This window comes from Falco peregrinus, chromosome 7 (assembly GCF_023634155.1).
Source record: "Falco peregrinus isolate bFalPer1 chromosome 7, bFalPer1.pri, whole genome shotgun sequence".
Classification (NCBI taxonomy): Eukaryota; Metazoa; Chordata; class Aves; order Falconiformes; family Falconidae; genus Falco; species Falco peregrinus.
Genome location: NC_073727.1, coordinates 25,522,515 through 25,542,121, shown reverse-complemented (window position 1 = coordinate 25,542,121; position 19,607 = coordinate 25,522,515). Strand labels below are relative to the sequence as shown.

Genomic DNA, 19,607 nt, shown 5'->3' with positions numbered 1-19,607 from the left:
GCCAGCTCAAGTTACCTCATCACAGAATTCTGGTGAAAACTGATTTTGCTTGATCTTACAGCAGGATTTTTGGCATGGTTCTCATAAAGGAAAGTTGTTTCAGACCTTTGCTCTTCTGCTGATTAAGAAGATGCTTGTAACTTCTAGATTATTTTTTTATTCATAAACAATTTTATATTCATGTATGACAATGCTCTCTACTAACTGAAATAGTATATTTCTGTTCTTGGTCTTTATTTGGTGTGACTGATGTGGATGAAGTTCTCACTTTTTTTTCCTCTTCACTCTGCTGTGGGGACAACATGCACTCTACCCTAGACTCTCCCAAGTACACCTTTTCTGCACCTGCTCTGCTTGAGTTTGTTTTCTTGCACACAGATGAATACTGCTTTAGTCACTGGTATTTACCAGTTTCCCCATTTTATCCCAACTGAGTTGAAATGTCAGTCTCACTGGAGCACACTCCTAAGTTCATTCATTATTCAGCACAATCCCTCCTGCCTTAGAACAACTTATCTACTAAATAGTGACAGACATCCATACTGAACCTATAGGAAGCGAGATGTTTCAAAGATCTATCAGCTGGTCAATGCTGGCTACAGACTGGAGGAACAGCAAAAGGCATGTTTCTGCTCCCAAAGCCCTCACTGCCAAATTTCCAGTTTCAACTCCAAAGTATGGCATTTGCCAATGAAAAGGTCTCCAAAAATAGTTAAGGCTTAAAAAAAAAAACAGGTTTACGTTGCTTTGCTGTAATCAAACAAACCTACAAACTATTTCAACATGTATAAACAGGTACAATACAATACAAAAGGCCGTCAGAAAGAAGTGTACATACATCAAAATTATATGTAAGTTCCCCTTAAATAAGCTACTAGATCACAAACAAACCATCTTGTTATTTTTTTAAGTTTTCAGAAGAACCTAGAGATTATCAGAATTAGGTTTATAGCTCATTCTATTTAGAGGCCTATTTAATTATTGGCACTTACTGTTAAGATTTCAAAATGAGTCAGCAAAGCTTGGGAAAAAAAAAGGGACGACGACGACGATGGGATGACACACATTCAAGCATTTAAGAAACAAAAACCTGAATTTAAAAGGCAAACCCTTAAATCTACAATCAGCTTCAAAAATCTTGTCCTTGTGTATTCTCTAGTCTATAACATATAGGATCTAAAACCTCAAGGTTTATGCAGCTTTCACTGAATGGAGTGCTTTCTAAAATTAATCCCTGATACACATAAAGTGTAAAACAGAAAGGAGGTATGACTAACAATATTACTACATTACAATGTTCCCACCTGAAATAAGTTTAAGTGTATTTTATAAAACATACTTGTGAGTTTGATACAACAACTTTTTTTGGGGGTGTAGAAATTGATTAAATTCTTAAAGCAAATGTCACTAATAAAAGACAAACGGCAGAGTAACCTGCAAAACCTAATCTCCTGATGGGAATAAAAAGAAGATCAAAACCAAACTAAGGAAACCTATTATTCTAAAAAGTTACTGAAAATAGTGCTCACTTCTGAACAACTCCATAGCACGTTTATTTGCAACTGCACCCAATAATCCTACAATTCTAAAGATGACACAATTATACAGTGGACACATTTAGCAGTTTTTAATGATGGTAATTCCCCCCAAAATTATTCAGAATCTTTAGGCTGAAAATGCAGTTGAGTTGTGTCATCATGTAGGGGAGACATTCAATTGACTTAAAGACAGACACCTGCATTCTTATAATCACTCATTGCCTTTGAAAATGGTGACTTTTTTTTTAACCTTAGTTCAGTTACACTTCAAAATGAAAAATGCAAGCTGTTCAAATTAGGAACATCTTCCTTCTGGTCTGTACAGTATGTCTATTCCAATGGAACAACAACCTACCAGAAACTGCCTGCCACTTCTTTGTTGCATTAATCTACAGAAATACCGTATTTTGCCAATTACAAAAATGTTAAACAACTTCCTAAGGGAAAAAAAAAATCACAGTAAGAAAACCTTTTACAACAGAGATATTACATTCCTTAGCTTTGTTATGCTGTAGCATGTTTGCTAATCATTAGTAACCCAAATTCCCTTGTGCTGTTTTACAGTTCAAACTGAAAACATGACCTTATTAAAGTTACTTTAAAACACTAAACTGCATAGATTCATCGAGCCCCATATCCTCTAATAGTGGCCAGAAGCAGTTGTCTAAGGTGACTATAGGAATAGGATACACATACGGCAATACTTTGCTGATATATTTTCCCAGGTACCCATGACCTGTTGTTCATTAACTTCCATGAATTTTTATATTAAACCTTTTGCATTTAACATGACTGACCTTCAGTTTACCCACACACAAAATCAGTTTTACAGATATACTTTTGTATCATGCTAAGACTCTGTGTTCACTGGTACTTGGCAATGAAAGGATGTATTTAATTACCTAATGGAAAGACTACAGGATCCATGAAATAAATTTATTTAACCTTTGTAAAGAAAAGGCTAAAATGGGTTTGAGTACGCTCCGAAGTCAGTATTCCCAGCAGAGGGCACTAGCTGCTATGCTCAAGCCAGAGGCAGACTTAATTTAAAAGTACTGTGAGGAAGACTATCTCCTTACTTCCTCAGGACCTTGGAAGACTACATATAAGGTACACTGTTGTCTAAATTATTTATACCAGATCAAGATTCAAGCCAAACTGTCACCAGTCATTAAGCAAAATTTTAAAAGAGAAGTGAAGAAAGAGAATTGAGAGGATGATTTTTTTAAGGCCTAACGAACACTGACCTTTATGTATAAACACAGAGAAATGAAACTACTGTGATGGGGTAGTAAGATTTATATGCGCATGATTGCTAGCTTAATATTGTTTAAAATCAAGTTAATATGCACATTCTATTTTAAAAAATATTTTCATCTGAACTTTGAATATATATACAAACTGCTAAGAAAAGGTATAAGAAGAAAAAAAAAAGGTTTTTATAAACACACTTTTCAGTTCAAGTTATCAGATCTGACCATCCAAAAAGCCTTCTAGAATTTGTCAAGGACAATTATAAACTATATTTGCTTGTTAAGAACCAGCTCCTTAGAATCCACTATTGTGAGAACCTTTCAGTCACATTAACTCAATGAAAAAATTAACTAATTGTGTTTTGCAACATTTAACTCCACTAGTAAATGTATCCCTCATTGTATAGATGGAGAAACTGACAGGAAGAAATTAATTAAAGGCCACAAAAAACGGGGGAAGCTAATGTTAGTATTAAAATTCAGGAACTATGTTGGTATTCTGCTTAGTGCCTCTCCCAGCCTTCTCTGGATACATTTGTTCATTTTATGGGGCCTTAGAAAAAATGGTATAACAACAAACACTTTGATGAAAACCAAGCATATTTCTCCTGGATGATTACACCGGAGAAGCACATTTATAGGGCTCTGTTCTAGTGAGTCAGTAACTACTTTCATGTCACAACAAGCGCTACCATGTGCCATACTGCCACATAAACCCTGGTGTGTCATATCCGGAAAACTGCTTCTCATTTTGCTCTAAAGCAAATAAAATAGATCAGTATTGTCTCATCCAGCAGTTTTTTAGTTTTCCACATGTTCACATAGCCAGCAAGGCAAAAACGTTAAGTGTATGAATTTGATATTAACTAAATTAGCTAAAACTTGGGATTTTCCTCAACTGGAAAAATATGATTTAGAAATTGACGCACACAATAATGGAACAAGATGCTTTCTACCAACTTAATTGCATGTCACACCAGCACTGCATACAATATATTCTCTGTATTTTATCTTTATATATATATATATTATATAATAGACAACCGGTAATTACCAATATCTGATGCATTATTTTAGACAGAAATAACTCCTTATATACTTAACATGAAAAAAAATTGATGCTAACAAATGAAACAAGAAACAAAAGACTATAATACTAGAAAGACACTGAGTCTATTTCCCAAGGCCTTCACGTATTAATTATGAAAGCAGCTGTTTTGCAAATTCTACTTAATGCCAGGAGATGTTTCAAATAGTATAAAGTTACTAATTGCTGATTTGCTATATTCATTTATTATGTATTGGCTGTCATTTCATGAAATCACATGATATCAAAGTGGAAAATGTTTTAATATTTCCCTTTCAATCAGAATTGTGATTTTATTTCAAAGGAAACATCACTGAATTTGAAAAAGTTTTATAGACTGTTCATATAAAATACTGTATTACAACAGTTCCTAAGTAATGATCTGAGCAATTTCAAACACATCTTAATCATACACCAACAAATGTAGAGTCTAAGGTCTGGACATTTATCCCTCTGGACTGCACTGTAACAGTTACCCAAGACCAGACTAGAAGACCTATTTTGACAACAATGTGAAAGCAGACGCATTTGGGTTATAAGCTATTTCTCCAACATAAAAAAAGCATCCAGCCTTTCACACAATGACTCTTGCAAAACTTAAATTCTTCTTTCTGGAACCATTAAGGGTTACGGATATAGCCAAAGGAATCACTTCACCAAGTTTTGAGTATGATGTTGTCCACTCATGCCATAATGATTATTGAGGTAGTGAGTATGCATGAGTAGTGGTATATGCCAGTTTCAGAAAACTCAAAAAAATACTACAACTCCACAATAATATTGCAACAATTCAGTGTAATAAAAAATAACTTCGCAAAACAACTGGTGCCCTTCATTACACTCACTTATTCCTCTACCTGAAATTAAATAATGTTTTTGGAATAATGAACCAAATGTAACAGAGGAAATAATTTTAACCAAAATTAATTGCATTAACTAAAACAAATTAGATTACATTTTGAGTTGTACTGTCAGAAGATGTTGGCAATGTAAACCTTTTCTCACACACACAAAAATATCTTGTTATCTTGTATTTACTAGATGTGAAACACATAAACAGAAGTCCAGAGTTGACATCCACCTTCCATTATGAAACGTCTTCATCTTGAAATTTTCTCATTCTGAACAGATGCCTCAAACTGACACATCTATGTGTGCGAATGAATATTTATTTGTAAAAGTTTCGATCAACTACTGTATTTCTGAGAGTAAGGCTGTTACAGACTTTGTTCCTCAAGTCAGACTTTCCTTTAGCAGTGGCTCAGTGAGAAGTTGTAGTGCTGCCATGCTGTGGACCAGGAATGTCAAATTTGGAATAAAGGCGGCTTGCTTAGCAGGGAAACGTCTTATACATGTTCTGTGAAACCCCACTCAAATCTAAGGAAGTTACAAGCCTCTGAGAAATGCAGTCTGAACCCACTGCACAAACGGGTAGCAGACTAAGTACTGTCTACTCCCAAAAGCACAAGGGGGCTGAGTGCAGGTTGGCCCCTCCAGATGGACTGGACACGTTCTCCTGCCTGCTGCTGCTTTGTTCACTGCACTCACAGGTGCAGTGAGACAGTTGCCAACAGGCAGAGGGGACTCTTGACTCTCTCATGACTGTAGTTTCAGACAATTTAAGACCAGAGATCATGAGATCCTCCAATTTCCTGAATTTTAGAGGCAGCTAAGCCTAAGAACTAGTCCTTAGCTCAAACACAAACACCTCTTCCTAAAATGACACCCAATGTTGACCCAAAATGCAGTATAAGGAAGCTCTGCCACTTCCTTCACTACCTCAAATGTGTGAATGGGTGGGGTTTTTTGTTGTTGGGGTTTTTTTTGTTACATCTGAATCTCTGCCTGTAGTCTCTGGTTTTCATTATGCTGCCTTCTGCTAGATTTAGGAGCCCATTAATACCTGTATTTTTGGCCCTATGTGAAAATAGCTGTACATTAGAAACTCATCTTCTAGTCCTCTTTTTGATAAGCTGAACAAATTGAACTGTAAATCTTTCATCTGAGGTCACAAATTCTCCAGCTCAAATGATTTGTGGCTTTTTCAACAGCCTCTGCAGGTTTGTCAGTGTCTCTTGTAAAATGTCAAAACCACACCTAACATTCTGCCATCAATCTGAGATGTTTTTAAAATAAAAATAATCTTTCTACCCTCTGATTTATTTCCACTCTACCCATCCCAAATGAAATTAGGTCTAAATGCTCTAATGCTGGACCAGAAGCTCCTTTTGAGCTGCTTGTGCATTATAATGCTTAAACTTATTTCCATGTCACTGTGCCTAGGGGACAGTATCCTCCTGTAGGTATGACTTGTGTTCCCCATTTCTAGATGCAAAATGTTGTGTTTGCTTAGATTTAAAAAAAGGCAAAACAAATCAAACCCTCTCCTTCCTCCCCAAAACCTCAGTTCTGCTGAGAAACAAACTGCATGCAGCATCCTCATTTTTATTTCATTCCCCCCATACACACAGCACTCTTCATATTCACAGCAAGTTTGTATTAGAATTTATGTTATACTCAAAACTGCTGGGGGAAAAAAAATCATTGTACTAGGCTTAGTATAAAAATGTGCTCATTAGAAATGCTACACTCAACACCAATCCTTCAGTGATAATTCTTTTTATATGTTAGTTAACTAACTTTTCAATCCAATTACTTTCATGACACTGCGTAATGCCAGTTTGTCAGTAAGAACAGCATCTACAAAACTCAACCTCTTCCACAAAATCAGGGAGACTGGAATTAATTTTATTTCCATTCTTTAGTTATTATCCACTGTGTGAATCCAGAACCAGCTTCTCCATTACCCTTTCTCAACTAAAATCTGACCGACAGCCTGCAGTTACACAGGTCATCATGCTTGTGTGGATTTTGCTTGTTTATTTTTTAATGTTGGCACATAGTAGCATTCTTCTAGTCTTGTGGAATTTCTCTTGCGCTCTAACATTTATAAAAAATAAAAGGCAAGGCACAAATCTCAGCCTGGTTTTCCAGGACTCCAATGACTCAAAATGTCTTTGCAGCCTATTTTTAATATATGCTAACTATTAACAGACTGGAAGTTATTTTATTATCCTTTGATGAAACTAGTGTTTCACTGTTTCACCTAGAACAAACATTTTGCAATACCTTTTCCTTTTCCCACATCATTAGTAAAAGGTCACCCATCTCCAGCTAAGAATAAGCCAATAACATTCAGATAATAAAAACAATATCAAAACTCCCATTTTACTTAACAAGTCTTATAGCTAAGCAGACATGACATTTGCTGATGACCTTTAGTTTGTCTTTAATTTCCTGCACTTCATAACTAGTTGCTAATCACACTATATTATTTGATTCTGTTTCGATGGTGACACAGGACATACTTTTACTATCTTTTTCCTCAAGAAGTCCTTCTTGTTCTTCGTTGTTGTTGTTTACACTTCCCTTTCCAATTAGTTTTGGTTGTACTTCCCTTTTGCTTTTGAAAATTACTCTTCCTGAACACTCAAATATGTGATTTCACTCTTCAGAAATATCTTTCAGTTACACTGAATGTTAGAAAATTATGGAGAAGATTGCTCCTACGCAACACAAGCTAGATGAATTCATCACTATAAGGTCCCATAAAGCTGCTCAAACCAAATGACCTCGTACTGGATATAGTATATTTTATGCTAGAAAATTATCATTTGCAATTTTCAGACTAATTACATTTCACCATTTCCTGCATTACATCTATAGCACAAGCTTCCCATACAAGGGTTTTTTTCTTTATATGCTTTTTATAGCCAAGTGCTCAAGAAGCAATACCCCTCATTCTCCGTTTGCAACAGACCCCTATGAGTGCTACCCTCTTGGGTTTGTTCATTAGTAGAGTGATCAATATGTACTCAAGACTCTTGTATTAATTACCTTTAAAGGCAGGTACCAGTGTCTTTAACTACTGCATACTGTCCCTCCACCTCTTTTAGCCACTCTGTCCTTAAGTAGGCTGTAAGCACTGATTCCACATTCTTATGAACTTTCCCACAAGGTTTCAATAATATCAGTTATATCTCATTTTCCTCCATTAATGAGAATTTCCCATTTATTATGCTTGTCACTGGTCTTAGCACTGGTATAAAACCAACTGCAAATCTTGTTTACTGTTCTGTTATAAGTTTAATTGGCTCCTACAATACCAACTTTAAATTGCTTTTATCTACCTAGGATGCTTTGCTTGGGCTGTCAGTTAAGCCCCTTGCTGGTTGCTACAGGCTCCAGAGCAAGGAAGACACCGCAACCGATGTCCCTTCACGCAATCTGCCTTCCCATGGAACTTTGTCCCCACATCCCGCACAAAAAAACCTGCAGACTCACTCTAGCCAAATCCAACAAATTCCCCTCCAGTATTTTCTTTTGTGGAGCTTCCTTTTCATTACATATTTCTCAGCCTCCTAGTTTCCTTTTTCTTAATAGTTTCACTCATGATGCCTGTCAACTTACCTACCATTTGGCACCACAAGCAGTACCAAATACCTTGTAGCTATGTCTCCTACAGATTTCTGCTTTATCTCTCCACAGTTTCCACTATTATCCAGCTTACTTGAATTATATATGAATGACTTCACACTTCCTGTCATGTTGAATGTCCCCTGTCTTCAGGGGGGGGGATTCTGCCTACAAGCCACCAGTGCATTCTTCTGGATCCTACTTATTTCTTCTATGGCATCAGTGGGAATGACATCCCATCCTGACTGTTAAAAAACTGATACTGCATGCATAAATTTTTCCATCAAAAAGTTAAAAGATTTCATGAAAAAAAGGAACATGGTTTCATGGTTTGACAACTGAATTTTTCTTTTACCTTTTACCAGATTTTAAGAGCAGCAGGGTGGGCAAATGGAGCAACAGGGCAGGCAAGGTCTTAAATGCAGTTTACACCGATGGGAATTTATTACGATTGCTATAAAGCACTATAGAAGTTTACATTAGTGAAAAAAAATCCTATTATAGGCAACTCAAGCCATTCACCCAAATTTGATGGACAATTCTGAAGTCCATGACTATACTTCTCTACCTATGAGGTGAACATAGTGATACTACCTTACCAATACACTAATGTGATACTTATGAAGGTTCATCAGTGATCCAAAGAGAAGAATAATGGCAAAATAAATAACTGTATATAAATATTAAAAACAAGTGGAGACAAATGCAAAGAAAATAAGCAATGACCAAGGAAGTTGTTAAAGATCTACTGTCTGCCATGTGTTTTAGTTTTAAACACGTGATCATGCTATTAGAGACTATCAACACATGAGCAGATGGCGTCTGAATTCAGACAGCATTACTTCTTAAGTCCTGGGAGATCAATGTTAAGAATGATACTGTTAAGTGATGTTTAACATTTCCTAAGTATTCTTTTTACTTGTACTGAGTGCAAACCAAGCAACTCAGCTCCATTATGCCAAGGTGGTCTGAATGCCACAGATTTCTTCAACAGGATCAGAACCTTCAGACCCAAAGTATCAGCTGCTGCCATGTGAGCTACCAGAGCACTTCTCCTTGGAAGCAATTTATCATCCCATTTATTTACTAGACTAGAAAATGTTACAAATGTTTGCTGACAGCATAGTTTTCTGATACATTAAGATGCACAATGAAGAAAAAGTCTCAAAACTTTTAGTGAAAATCAAGCTACCTCCATGCTCAGAAATGGCTAACTGGTTCTGTCTGAAACTGAAAAGCAACAAGGCCTAAAACCCATGGTCTGAAACATAACCATGAAATTTCTGTCTGAATAGTTGGTAGCTACAAGGAAGTGAAAACAGCGTTATAACCAAACGACTACTCAGCATCCTGAATAGAGGGTGCTATAAGCCCAGTTTAGAGTTGTGATCATTTAACAATAACTTCAGATATTAGCAGAGAGGTCACTGAAGTACAATGCAACTCCCGGGGGTATATCTTCAAATCCACTGGAGGTCATGTACAAAAGCAGCTCTTCAGGAATCACCCCCCAACATATTTAACAGAGAATGCCAACTTTTGAGAAGGCCTGGGGCTAAACAGCCTTTGTACAGCCAGTCACAACTAAGGCACACAACAGCAGCCTTATCCTAGTGGTCCTAGGATTACTGTTCCTTTGCTTGGCTATCAACTTAAAGTCCAGATTTTAAAAACAGTATTTGAATGCTATTTACATATTGGTATGTTATGACTACTAATATTCCAGCAATAATGTTAGCCCAGGCACACACGCTATATTAGGGTTTTGGAAGACAACCTGTGATAATACATGAGTGAAGTTACTGTATATTATAAAAAAAATTATTATTGTTCTTCTGGGAAGCTCTTCTTTTCTCTCTCCCATTAAATCCAAAATCTTTCTGCCAAGTTAAAAAAAGCCCCGTTAATTTAGTTATGAAATGGGAAAATATGAGGTTTTGTGTTTTGGATTTGTTTTTGTTTGGGTTTTTTTTTTTAAACCGTGAAAAGTCTGAGCATTAACTGATCTAGATTTGACCGGGTACTCACTCTGTCACACAGCTCTTCAAACGTGAAGTCTGCAATGGTTCCACACGCTTTATTCAGCCTCAGCTCTCTGCCTTGCACTTTTAGAATCCTTGGTCTAGTTACTATGGGAACATGAACAAAGACTCAATCTTCTCTGGATAATTACTATAAAATTCATCTCTTACAGATAGGAAATGCATAGCTTCATGAATAATAGCACATGATTCAACACATAAATTAGACAAAATGCTGATACAATGACTGCCACTTGAGTGTGGCATCAACCCATATACAGCAATGGAACTTATTAATTGGTCAGTGGAGATTGGGCATTGTGTTCTAAATGTATTCTCTTTCAAGAGAAATTAACTTACGTACAATCATTTTGTTTCTGAGCCAGCTCATCAAACAACTTATCCATGACAGCCTCCACATCAGCTTCACTTGTGCTACAGTGAAAAGAATAATAGAATATGAAATTAATAACACTTGAAGCCAACATCAAACAGCTGCCTGAGCCTGCTTAGCTTTTTGCCCATAAAAAAAGAGAACAGGATGTTATGCTCTAAATACAAACATTAGATTTAGAATACACTTAAAAGTAGAGAATATTAACTCTCAGGTAGATGATTCTACCTTATTTGCATACACTGAAAGACTTCTGTGTTTTGAGCTGTTTCCAGTAATGAGGCAATACAGGCAGAGCAGATCCATTAACACTATGTGTACACAATGAGAAAAAAGGCTTCTGGCTCTATCTTGCATGCAAAATAAGAGCAAATAGACAAGGCAAGGCAGTCAAGCACCTAAATAAGTATCCTTTGAAATTTCTGAGAGGGGACTTTGTGGAATTAAATATTGGAGCAGCTTTCTGAGGGATTAAAATAAAAATAAAAATCAAGTCAACTGATTGTGTTTAGCAAACAATTTTCAAAATTGCAAAATTAAACTATGAAATTCAAAATACCAGCACAATCCCAGCACAATCCCTGGATTAGTGATTTTTATTAGTTTCCCCTCTCTGTTGCCAATAGTTTTTGGGAAAAGATCAACCACAGACAGTGAAAATGCAAAATATCTGTGCTGAGAGCTGAAGTTAAGTTTATATTCATCTTCTCGTTGCCCCAAGAATTATAGATCTGTCTGATCAGAGAATATTTTTTGTCACTGAATGGGGCAGAGGGCCAATCTTTCTGTGTTTCATTCTTAAAGATAGATAATATTTCTAGCTGAGATCAAAAGCTAAGTATAGCAAATTAACTCTACAGAAGACAATAAATTAGAACTAAGATATGTAACACTTAAGTTAGTATAATCTCATTTGGTATGAAAAGTCTGCTTTTATAGATCATGGACACACTCAAGTTGCATAGCTTCACAGAGTTCTAGTCCTCCTCTAAATGACAAGTGACAATCAGCATGTTACACAAGTACCTTCCTGTTCATTAGGCCTTAAGCACCTTAAAAATGCTAACAGCAGAACTGAAATAATGACTTTTTAGCTCAAGCTTAACAATAGCAAACATTGTAGATACAAAGAATTCAGGGGGAAAAATGCCACAAACTTCTGTAAGTGCCATTTCAAATCTTTTAACAAACCTTTTGTGAATAAGAGATTACATAAAATTGTAACTTAAAAAGTTTCTCTCAGTGTTGATATTTGTGTACTGCTTTCCTCTGACAAAATAACAAATGAAAAGGAACAGATGAAGCCGGGGAAAAAAAGCCATAAAAGGGGAGAAAGAGTGCATGTGTATCAGAGAGTATGCACACATGTATGCATTTATCTATCAAAAAGGTTGATGTAAAGGCTACAAGAAACAGCCGAATATGATGCCTGGGTGGATATCTACACCTAATTGCCAGGAAAGTTTGTTTTGAAAACAGACACCTGAGACTGAGATCAAGGAAGTTGCTTTGATCAGGAATCTTGTAATTGTGTTACACTGCTTTCAGATGAGTATGGAACAGCTTTAAGCAACCTTCAGTTGCGTATTTTAAATGAAGACTACACAAATTATGAAGCATCAAGACAATTTTAAAAAAATGTGATGATACTATAACTATTAATAGGGGAATGTAAACATGCTGGACAAGAACATTTCCTTTTGGAGGCAAGACTGCTAACTAAATTTCAAAAATCTTAGCAAAATACTGTATAGTACCTGCTTTTAAAACAAACAAATTTCCATATATTAAGCTAGTTCTGCAGGGTTGAAAGATCCAATGAACAAGTTTGAGTAGAAAAATGAATGAGATTCCCTCAGAAAAAGAAAGGATGATGAAATAAATATCTTATTTCCATTAGCAGCTGTAGGATTTTTTAAATTATTTTTTCCCCACTGCTTCCTAATGATTTACAGAAGTTCTAGAGGTAATCAACATCCTTCCAATGAGAGAACATGACAGACAACTTATCGCCCATCTCTGCCATTCACTTGACTACAAGTTTTACAGCAGAACACCACAAAATACTTTGGCTAGGTACTACTCCTGGGACTTGTTCATATTTCTTCTCCTCTGAGAGCTGATGCCATAGCCACCACGTTTAGGCTATTACCTGCTAGAAACCACATACAGGCTCTTCCTTTCTTCAGAGTATGGACACTGAGAAAAGAACATGACATGTGCCCTCCAGAATTATCAAACAAAGTCACAGAGTGCAAAGGGCACAATAAGCAGATCCGCAAGCACGGTCAGCTACGTAGACATTGGAACAAGAGCCATGATGAGCAATGCTGAGATAACAGTGGCAGCTTCAAACAGTACTTCTAAGCAGACACCACAAAACTCAAAGAAAGTGGAGCCAGGCAAGAATATAGAACAAGAGTTACTTTTCCTGAGTTCACACAGTCACAATTTGCTTGAAGATACAGAACCTGCATTGGACCGGTTTTCCATATATGAAATTCTCTCATTTCCTCCCAGAAGCAGAATGAGTTACCTGTTGTAATTCTGCTAAGCAGTACTCCTACTTCCAAACAACTACAATTTCTAACTTTATTATAAAGTGATAATGATATACTTTGTTTCAATTACTTGTCACATCAATGAAATTACTGCATCTTTCTTAATGGAAACATGATTTTAAAATAAATATTGTATGTTGAGTTGAAAGATACAATGGTTACGTATCTCATTTTCAGCTATTGTCTGCCTTGCTCAGGCTGTCATCCACTAAAGACTATAAGAGCAAATACAATATAGAAAAATGTCTGCGATGCAAAGCTTTCAAAAAAAGACAGGATGTTTCTAGTAGGCAGATATATGCTGCAACCATAACGACAACTGTGAGTGTTTTAAAAAATATATTTATTTGCAAATATAGAATAAAGCCCTAAAGAAATTTTGTCATGATAAACAGAAACAATCTGTAAAAATAGGAGGGTGTTGGGTTTTTTTTAATCCACAGCACTGGAAACACCCAACGTTAAATGAATCCTTGTCATTGGATTTCTATAAATACTTAATTACTTAAATACAATAAGGATGTTCCTCTATTATAAGAGAATTGTGCGATCTCTTACAAGAGGATATTCATTACTTTCTAACCATCTGTCACTTCAGTTCTCCAAACACCACACCTCCCAAAAAAATCTAATTAGTTTTTATTCAGTCACACATTATAAATGATGCTAGTGTGGATACTGAAAATGTAGTTTAATGAAGTTAATACCAAGGCATAATGGAAGGCGGTTTGCTGAACAAAATGGACCAGAAGGCAAAGAAAGGAAAAGTCACACCCTGCTAATTCTACTATACATTTTTCATTTCCCATTGACTAGGAAATTATTGGCTAATAAGAAGGTAAAAAGAGGGCAAGTACCATACCATAGGTAAACTTACAGGTAGTAAAGTTTTCCAGCAGCAGGAAGCACTCGTTTCCTGTAGTCTATTCCAGAATCAAGCTGGACTGTGCTGCAGTATTTCTACACAGAGGAAACAAAAAAAAAAAAAAAAAAAAAAAAAAAAAGAATAGCTTTCCTCAAGCCAAAGCTGTATTTACTATTGTCTGTGTTAGAGAGAAGACACACTGCTGTGAGAAACCATCAGCATGAATATCATCTGCAAAACTGAAATTCAGGATCACAAAGCTGAAGTTTCCTTTACAATTATCAAAGCAAAGAAATAAGCTGGAAATTGTTTACTTACTCCAAACAAAAAAGTAACCATTTCCAAAAGTCCATCAACTAAAAAATTAATACAGATTGGAAGCACATGAAGTGAAGCGAGGGTCCATATTACTGGTTCTCTCTGGGTAGTGCTTTGTTGGGGGAGTGTGTAAAAATAATGATTTTTGCATTAAATAATTTACATTTAAAAATGGAAAATTAGAAGCAGTAAAAGTTTAAGAGACCACAGTCAAACTCTAGCAACAGAGACAACTGAAACTACTTCTACTTAATAAGCTAAAATTAATTTTATCTTTTCCTTCTACTAAGATTGGAAATTTTATGAGTCAAACGTCAAATACATGCACCACACCAAGTCTTGCTGCAAAATGGACTGAAGCATAAAGGAGAAAAAAGTTCTACATCAAAAAGGTTTTGTTTCATTTTTGTAATGTCTGAAATGACTCAAGAATTTTATTTTCTGTTTAAACAACCTGTAAGATTCCAAGTGTGATATGGATGTCCCTGAGTAGACACAATAATTGCTTCTGTTAGAAAACTCAAAACCAGCTACACTAAAAAGGGTGCTTTTTTGATACTAAAGGGCACTTTTTTTTTTATTCAAGGCCTGAGGCTGAGAGCAAAACTCCCACTAAGCTCAGTCGTATCAAGATTTTATAACTTCTGGCAAAGGGAACAGCTCTGCTTATCTGTTATTACTACTGCCAACATACACAACTTCTGGGTGCTACACGGCTAGAAGCAAAAGAAGCTATAAAAGAAAAGGAGGGAAAGTTGTAATAATCTAGAAAATATACCTCTACCCACAATTTAACTAAAGCAATACAACTTTTTTTTTTTTTTTTTTTTTTTTTTTTTTTTTTTTTTTTTTTTTTTAGGTAATTCAACACTATTAAAATTCTCTGGATTGCTAGAATCCACTAAATTGCTCTGCTTCTTCACTGCATTATGAGCTATTAGTTTATCTACTAATACTCTCGTTAAGCGCTTCATATTCTGTATGTCAAATTTTTCAAAGCCTCTTTGAGGCCATTCAAATAACAAAATTGGAAATGTCAAATCTCATTTATAGCAACTACATTGCAGGAAAAAAAACCTTAAATTTTAGAAGAACTATCATCAAGTGATTTAAGGAACAATAGCCCTTTTGAACAAATGTGTTGCACAGGACTTATAGATTACAAATATCTGCAGGAGTAACTGCAATGATTCATTGCATTAATTTTTTGCCCTTGGCTATTACAGAAAGCTCTATACCTATTTTAAACCTCCAACTTCTCTGCAAAGATATACAGCTAAAGAAAGAAGGTGGAAAAAAAATCATCCTAATAGCACAGAATCCCAGGAAAATCCATGTATCTTTAATTCCGGTAAGTGAAAAAGCCATGCTAATCAAATCATTATCTTGGGCTAAGGCTACTACAAACACAATAGGATTGGTGCTACAATATTATTATAATCTATTCCCTTTCTTTTCGTGAAAGCTTACAAAGAAAGAGAATAACAGAGCAGAAGAAAAAAGTTCCAGAGGCATGTAATAATATGCACAAGGGAGGGAGGATGTTTAAGCTTTTCTCTAGCACCAGTCTGGCAGTCAAGGCAAGACGGAAGATTCCTGAAATTTCACAGCAAAGCTGGTGTACTTAGCTTTCCTTTGCCAGGCACCAATGCTCAGCATCTTCGTGCCTAATGTCTCATTTTTCCAAAGTAGTAAATTAGCTCAAGTACTACTTTCTTCATGTTAGTAGAGAGGGGAAAAAAAAAAGAAAAAAAAAAAAAGAGACATTACTACTACAGCTATGTGGACTATGAGATTATTTTAGACTAACTTTAAATAGTTGGATATTTACTAACACTGTTTAACATTTTGAGGTTTTTTCCTGGATACAACAGAGAGGAAATTTTTCATGAATTCAGCCTCATCTCTTTGGCCTTCAAGATGGGTTTACAAACTCTACCTCTCTCTCAGGTTGTTGTGTTTCATATAGGGTGAAGAATGAACAGAGAACTACATATACTTAAGAGTGTGGGATGGTTAGGGTAGGGCTAAAAGGAAAAAAGTGCACCTGAATGCTGTAGCTGGCGTAAATTTATTGTGCTGATATTTACAGCAGTGCTTGTGGCTCAGCCGCTAGTAACTGCTGAGTAGAGCAAACATTCTGTGCACTCAAATTCAGACTGATACTGGGCTATATTATGCAGGTCACTGCGGCTTGCTGAAATACAAAGCAGCACTTGGTGCTACAGTATTTTAGCCCGCTTGTGTTCTGCTTAAAAATTTATCACTCCTTAAATGCACTGACAAGTCTTTTAACCCCATGATTTCACATTACAGTGAATGAGTTTTGGAGGCAAGAACCGTAGATGGAAATAGTACCAATATAGCTATGAAGTAGATGCAATACTTCTGTATTCCTTCCCTTTTCTCTTTCTTCAGAGCAATTAGTATTATCACTATTCAGGAAAAATCGTTAGCATTAGTGACACTGGTTAAGAGGAGCTTACGTGCTCAAAAGCTTATTTATGTTTTTGGGCCCTTTTTAAGCTACAAACAGTTGCCTAAATGAAAGATATTTATTTTCCCTATAAACCTTGTCTTGTATGTCTACAATAATGTACTACTATTGATTCTAACGTGACATAACATTACATAGCTTATTTCAAAAATATCTGTTAGATATTCTGGGCTATAGGACCTTCCAGTCAGAAAGGCAGTAACAGCATCCTGTTCAGAAATATATAAAATATGGTTATTACAGTTTTACTGATTTTTTGCTTCCTTAAGAGATGAAAGTCAACTGAACCAAACATGAACAAAATGGAAAACCAGAATTCTGATATATAGCAGAATACACAATATAAACATAGAAGTAGGGGCCAGTTAACAGGAACAGAGAGATACTTAGTCCTTTGGAACCATTTGGCAATTTACTGTCCTGTTCCTTGGATAATTAACTTCTCATTTGGGTTTGGGGTTTTTTGGCTTAATTCTGTCCTATCTTTAAAATACAGTTCTGTCTCCTGTTTTTCAAACTAGCATTCTCAATCAAATTCTGGTTTATATTTTACTGGAATCTCTAGCATATTTTTCATCCATTACAGTCTCAAGAACCACTGACTTGGATCCTGAAGCCAGTTTCTTGCCCTCCCTGCCCCGCTCCCCCCTTTTTTGGGGGGGGCCTCTCCAGACTGATGCTCAGTTCAGGAAGGTACTCTGGCTGTTTAAAACCCACATCCTAAATAAAAATAAAACAGCCACAAAAACTTCCTGACCCTTCTACAAGTTCATGTGAGTAAGTATTAATTGGTCATTAATTATTTTTACTGAGACACTTCAAAGTTCGCTCACACCTATCCTGTTAGGCCCTGTATAAATATACAAAAAATGGACAGCCCCTGCCATTAAAACAAAACTTTATAATCTGCATAGCAACATACTCCCAGAAAAAAGATTCCTTTATAACATGAATGCTATTGTTAGATTATAAGCTTTATAGAGATAGGCACAACCTTCTCCTTATGTGAATATGTGACACTGGAGTAAAGATAGATATATAGGTCCTACTTGAAAATAACATTAAAAAAAAAAAATCAAACACAAGTGTGACTAAAGAAACCGATCATTAAATGACAACGTGGAAGAAATTAATGCCAACAAAATGGCATACAAACATGCATTGGTGCAGGCAACACTACTTAAACAAACTGAGCTCTACACAGTAGAGAAGAGAAAAGGTGTGGTAACAGTACCAGTGAACTGAAGAGCAGTAATGGGAGGATTGTTTGCACCGCCAGGCAGTAGCAACAGCATTTCTCCTCCCAAGTTAAGAGTCTACCAGTGGAGACTGTTCTAAACTGGGGTTCAGCACATGGTCACCTTTACTCAAAGCCAGAGTCAGAAAGGTCACAGAGAAGCTATGCGTTGAGCAGAGATCCAGATGTTTTTCCTTTTGGGGTTTCCTTTGTGGACAAGGGTACCCACCACAGTTCTTTGTTTCTACAAACATAAACATTCACTTATCTGCTTCACAGGAATGCAGAGTGAAAAATGTGCGTATTTTTAAATAAATTTTCCAAGTCAAATCCTTTAAATGTTAAAAAGACAGCATATAATCAGAACGTATAGGAGAAGAAAATAAAGCACACCAAAATATTGTATATGTCCAAGCTAAACACCTAAAATACTAAATTTACAAAAATGAAAACCAGATACATAGTTGCATAGTATGGAAAAACAAATACTGCTCACAGCTGTGAGGATGAAATACTGAACATCAGTACATATATGAGTACCACTATACATCTTCTCTCCCCTTCACAAGTGTCAACAACATTATACTCCTGCATCATGGAATTAGAAAGTCAATACCATTATTTACAAACTCTCCAGGTTCAGGGAGCCGGAGGAATGTAGGATTCTCTACTTTTTACCCTTCATCCTTTTGCAGCCTGGGGAAAAACCCTACTAAGAAAAACTACACTAACATGTAGAAGTTCTCATTTCTCTCTCCGTCTTTGAACTAACTTCTCCAGCACTGGACTGATTAAACCCTACAGATGTGATTGCATCCTCACACTCACTAATCACCACCACAGAATCTTAATCAACGGCCCAAGAACTAACTGGAGTGCTCAGATTGTTAGCACTTAATTGTCAAAGACAGGACTGTAACTATTGGTTCCCATTTCTTAAGATGGAGTTTCAAACTTCTCCATTTCATTTACTTGGGCTAAACTTCCACTTTTCTTTTGAAATAAATACTTAAAATTGAAGCTACAGTTAGTCTAGTCTGTTCTTGGGCAACCATCTAGTTTCCAACAGATTTTCTATTCTATTGAGATATTTCAAGTCTGACTTACCCTATTCAATTCAAATGCATAAAATTAATTAGTCATACAATTTATTTTGAAGTCATTTATGTATTTATGTATACAAAGAACAAATACAATTACAGAATTGAAAACGCAATTAGTAAGTTAAAAATACAGCATGATCATGCACTCATTTCCACTGAAGTGGCATAAAAGCTTTTTATTCCAGAAGGAAAGAAGACAAAGCCTTAAGGCTCAGCTCAAGACAGAACACCTAAAATTGCAACCTTCAGATAGAATA

At 35.9% G+C, this 19,607-nt stretch overlaps 1 protein-coding gene across 2 annotated transcripts in view; it reads right to left on the bottom strand.

Moving 5' to 3' along the window:
* Window positions 1–19,607, bottom strand: part of AFG1L (AFG1 like ATPase) — a 72,139-nt gene that overhangs the window by 13,084 nt on the left and 39,448 nt on the right. The window contains exons 8-10 of one of the 2 annotated variants that reach the window (XM_055810221.1): window positions 14,208–14,290; window positions 10,740–10,810; window positions 10,383–10,483 (exon numbers count right to left, since the gene is read on the bottom strand). The exons of the other annotated variant lie outside the window; for it this stretch is intronic. Coding sequence (XP_055666196.1) covers window positions 10,383–10,483; window positions 10,740–10,810; window positions 14,208–14,290 — 255 coding nt within the window. The remainder of the gene's footprint in view (window positions 1–10,382; window positions 10,484–10,739; window positions 10,811–14,207; window positions 14,291–19,607) is intronic. 2 annotated transcript variants of the gene reach the window in all.